At 38.3% G+C, this 3974-nt stretch overlaps 1 protein-coding gene across 1 annotated transcript in view; it reads right to left on the bottom strand.

Annotated features, from left to right (window-relative positions):
* LOC103680463 (neuronal membrane glycoprotein M6-b) overlaps window positions 1–3862 on the bottom strand; it is a 34531-nt gene extending 30669 nt beyond the window's left edge. Inside the window, exon 1 of the mRNA XM_008709977.1 lies at window positions 3758–3862. Coding sequence (XP_008708199.1) covers window positions 3758–3818 — 61 coding nt within the window. The 5' untranslated portion in view covers window positions 3819–3862. The remainder of the gene's footprint in view (window positions 1–3757) is intronic.
* Window positions 3863–3974: the final 112 nt, after the last annotated feature.

The following is a 3974-nucleotide window of genomic DNA, read 5'->3' on the forward strand; positions in this document are numbered from 1 at the left end:
ATTATTTATTTATTTATTTATTTATTTATTTATTTATTTATTTAACAGAGATAGACAGCCAGTGAGAGAGGAAACACAAGCAGGGCAGTGGGAGAGGAAGAAGCAGGCTCCCAGTGGAGGAGCCCGATGTGGGACCCGATCCCTGTATGCCAGGATCACGCCCTGAGCCGAAGGCAGACGCCCAACGACTGCACTACCCAGGCGCCCCGAAAAGTCTGTCTTTTCAACAAATTTTGGGAAAGGTGGTAGCTACATGCAAAAGGATGAGGCTGACCCTCATACAGTACAGAACAGTTAACTCAAATTGAATCAAAGACCTAGATGTAAAAGGCAAAACTTATAAAGCTCTTAGAATAATAAAACATAGGAGAAAAGCTTCATGACATTGGTTATAGCAATGATGTCTTTGGGTGTGATACGAAAATAAAAGCAATAGAAGTAAAAAAAAGTAAATTGGATTATATAAATATTAAAAATTATGTGCATCAAAAGAGTAATCAAAACAATGAAATGCAACCCCAGAAATGGGAGAAATATTTGCAAATCATATAAATGATAAGGAGTTAACATCCAGAATATATAAAGAACTCACAGAATTCAAGAATTAAAAAATAAAGACATTTAAAAAATGAGCAAATGATTTGAATAGACATTTATCCAAAGACAGTATACCAATGGCATGAAAAGATCTTAACACAAAAAAGCTTTAGGAAATGCAAATTAAAACTAAACGAACTACCACCTCACATTTATTAGAATGGCTACTACAGAAGAACAACTGAAAAGAAAAAAAGGAAAGGAAAGGGAGAGAAGCGAAAAGAAAAGAAAGCAAAGGAAAGAAAAGGGAAAAGAAAAGGTAACAATCAAGAAAGAGAAAATGGCCAGACTTATTCAAAAGAATAGAGAAAGAACGCAAATTAATAAAATTATGAATGAAAGGGGAGAGATCACGACCAACACCAAAGAAATAGAAAGAATCATTAGAAACTATTATCAACAACTATGTGCCAATAAATTAAACAACCTGGCAGAAATGGATGCCTTCCTGGAAACCTATAAACTACCAAGACTGAAACTGGAAGAAATTGATTTCTTAAACAGAAGACCAATTAATTACAAAGAGATTGAAGCAGTGATCAAAAACCTCCCGAAAAACAAGACTCCAGGGCCTGATGGATTCCCCAGGGAATTCTACCAAACATTCAAAGAAGAAATAATACCTATTCTCCTGAAGCTCTTTAAAAATAGAAACAGAAGGAAAACTTCTCATTCTATGAGGCCAGTATTACCTTGATCCCCAAACCAGGCAAAGACCCCAACAAAAAGGAGAATTACAGACTGATATCCCTGATGAATATGGACCCCAAAATTCTCAACAAGATCCTAGCTAATAGGATCCAACAGTTAATTAATTAAAGGATTATCCATCAAGACCAGTGGGATTCATCCCTGGGATGCAAGGGTGGTTCAACATTTGCAAATCTATCAGTGTGATAGATTATATCAACAAGAAAAGAGTCAAGAACCATATGATCCTCTTAATTGATGCAGAAAAATCATTTGACAATATACAGCATCCTTTCCTGATTAAAGCACTTCAGAGTATAGGGATAGAGGGCACATTCCTCAATTTCATAAAAACCATCCATGAAAAGCCTACAGTGAATATCATTCTCAATGGGGTAAAGCTGAAACCTTTCCCTTAAGATCAGAAACGTGACAAAGATGCACACTCTCGCTATTATTGTTCAACATAGTACTAGAAGCCTTGCAACAGCAATCAGACAACAAAAAGGAATAAAAGGTATTCAAATCGGAAAAGAAATCAAACTGTCTCTCTTCACAGATGACACAATACTCTATATGGAAAACCCCAAAGACTCCACCCCCAAGTTACTAGAACTCATACAACAATTCAGTAATGTGGCAGGATACAAAATCAATGCTCAGAAATCAGTTGCATTTCTATACACGAACAATGAGACTGAGGAAAGAGAAATTAGGGAATCATTCCATTTACAATAGCACCAAAAATCATATGATATCTCAGAATTAACTTAACCAGAGAGGTAAAGGATCTATATTCTAGAAAGTACAAATCACTCTTGAAAGACACTGAAGAAGACACAAAAGATGGAAAAACATTCCATGCTCATGGATAGGAAGAATAAACGTAGTTAAAATGTCTATGCTACCCAGAGCAATCTACACTTTCAATGCAAATTCCGATAAAAATACCAATGACATTTTTCAAAGAGCTGGAACAAACATCCCCTAAATTTGTGTGGAACCAGAAAAGTCTCTGAATCACCAAAGTATTGTTGAAAAGGAAAAACAAAGCTGGGGGCATCACGTTGCCTGATTTCAAGCTATACTACAAAGCTGATCACAAAGACAGCATGGTACTGGCACAAAAGCAGACGCGTAGACCAATGGAACAGAATAGAGAACCCAGAAATGGACCCTCGGCTCTCTGGTCAACTTATCTTTGACATAGCAGGATAAAACATCCTGTTGAAAAAAGACAGTCTCTTCAATAAGTGGTGCTGGGAAAATTGGACAGCTCTATACAAAAGAATGAAACTTGACTACTCTTTCTCACCATTCTCAAGGATAAACTCCAAATGGATGAAAGACCTCAATGTGAGACAGGAATCCATCAAAATCCCAGAGGAGAACATAGGCAGCAACCTCTACGACATCAGCAACAGCAACTTTCTTCTTGAAACATCTCCAAAAGCAAGAAAAACAAAAGAAAAAGTGAACTTTTGGGACTTCATCAAGATAAGTTTCCGCACAGCAAAGGAAACAGCCTTCAGAACCAAGAGGTAGCTCAGAGAATGGGAGAAGATATCTGCAAATGACACTACAGATAAAAGACTGGTATCCAAGATCTATGAAGAACTTCTCAAAATAATACCCAAGAAACAAATAATCAAATCAAAAAATGGGCAGAAGATATGAACAGACACTTTTCCAATGAAAATATACAAATGGTTAACAGACATGTGAAAAAATGTTCAAAATCATTAGCCATATGAATCAAAACCACATTGAGATACCACCTTACGGCAGTTAGAATGGCAAAAATTGACAAGGCAGAAAACAACAAATGTTGGAGAGGATGTGGAGAAAGGGGATCCCTCCTACATTATTGGTGGGAATGCAAGCTGGTACAGCCACTGTGGAAAACAGTGTGGAGGTCCCTCAAAAAGCTAAAAATAGAGCAAAAATAGAGCTACTTTATGATCCACCTATTGCACTACTGGGTATTTACCCCAAAGATACAGACGCGTGAAGAGAAAGGCCATATGCACCCCAATGTTCATAGCAGCAATGTCCACAATGGCCAATTGTGGAAGGAGCCAAGATGTCCACTGACACATGAATGGATAAAAAGGACATATATATGGAATATTACTCATCCATCAAAGAGAAGCATATATCCTTTAAGTTATGACTCATTACACTGATGGGAAAAAAAGTTTCTCCAACCCTAGGTGACGAACTGCAGACATCCTGAGAAATCCCACATTCGATAGGAAGATTTGGAACAGGAATGGGCTGAAGAAAGGCTGCTCTATTAATTTAACATCAGCCTACCGGCAAAAACCACCCTGAAAGCAAGACCCTGCCCGAGGGATTGTTTCAGAGCTATTTTACAAGAGACACAAAACCAGGCTACCCCTTTGAAAGCACCCCCAGGGAAAAGCTTGAAACAGGCTATTGTCAGGGCTATTGTCAGGGCGCTGGGTACCTTTTCTCTCTTGGCTTTGTTCAGTATTTTCCTCGGCTGCAGTTTCCATGGCTGGCTTCATACCATCCACCAAAAATGCTTTTCCCCGCTCCCCCAACACACACTTTTCCCCTCCTCTTCCTTTTCCTTTGGACTCCCCTCCGTCTCTTATTTACACCGCGTGATTGAGAGGTTCTGTTCTTCAATAAAGTAGATTACAGCCCCTTCCAAGATGCAA

The sequence above is a fragment of the Ursus maritimus genome (genome assembly GCF_017311325.1).
Source record: "Ursus maritimus isolate PB19 chromosome Y unlocalized genomic scaffold, ASM1731132v1 scaffold_Y6, whole genome shotgun sequence".
Lineage (NCBI taxonomy): Eukaryota > Metazoa > Chordata > Mammalia > Carnivora > Ursidae > Ursus > Ursus maritimus.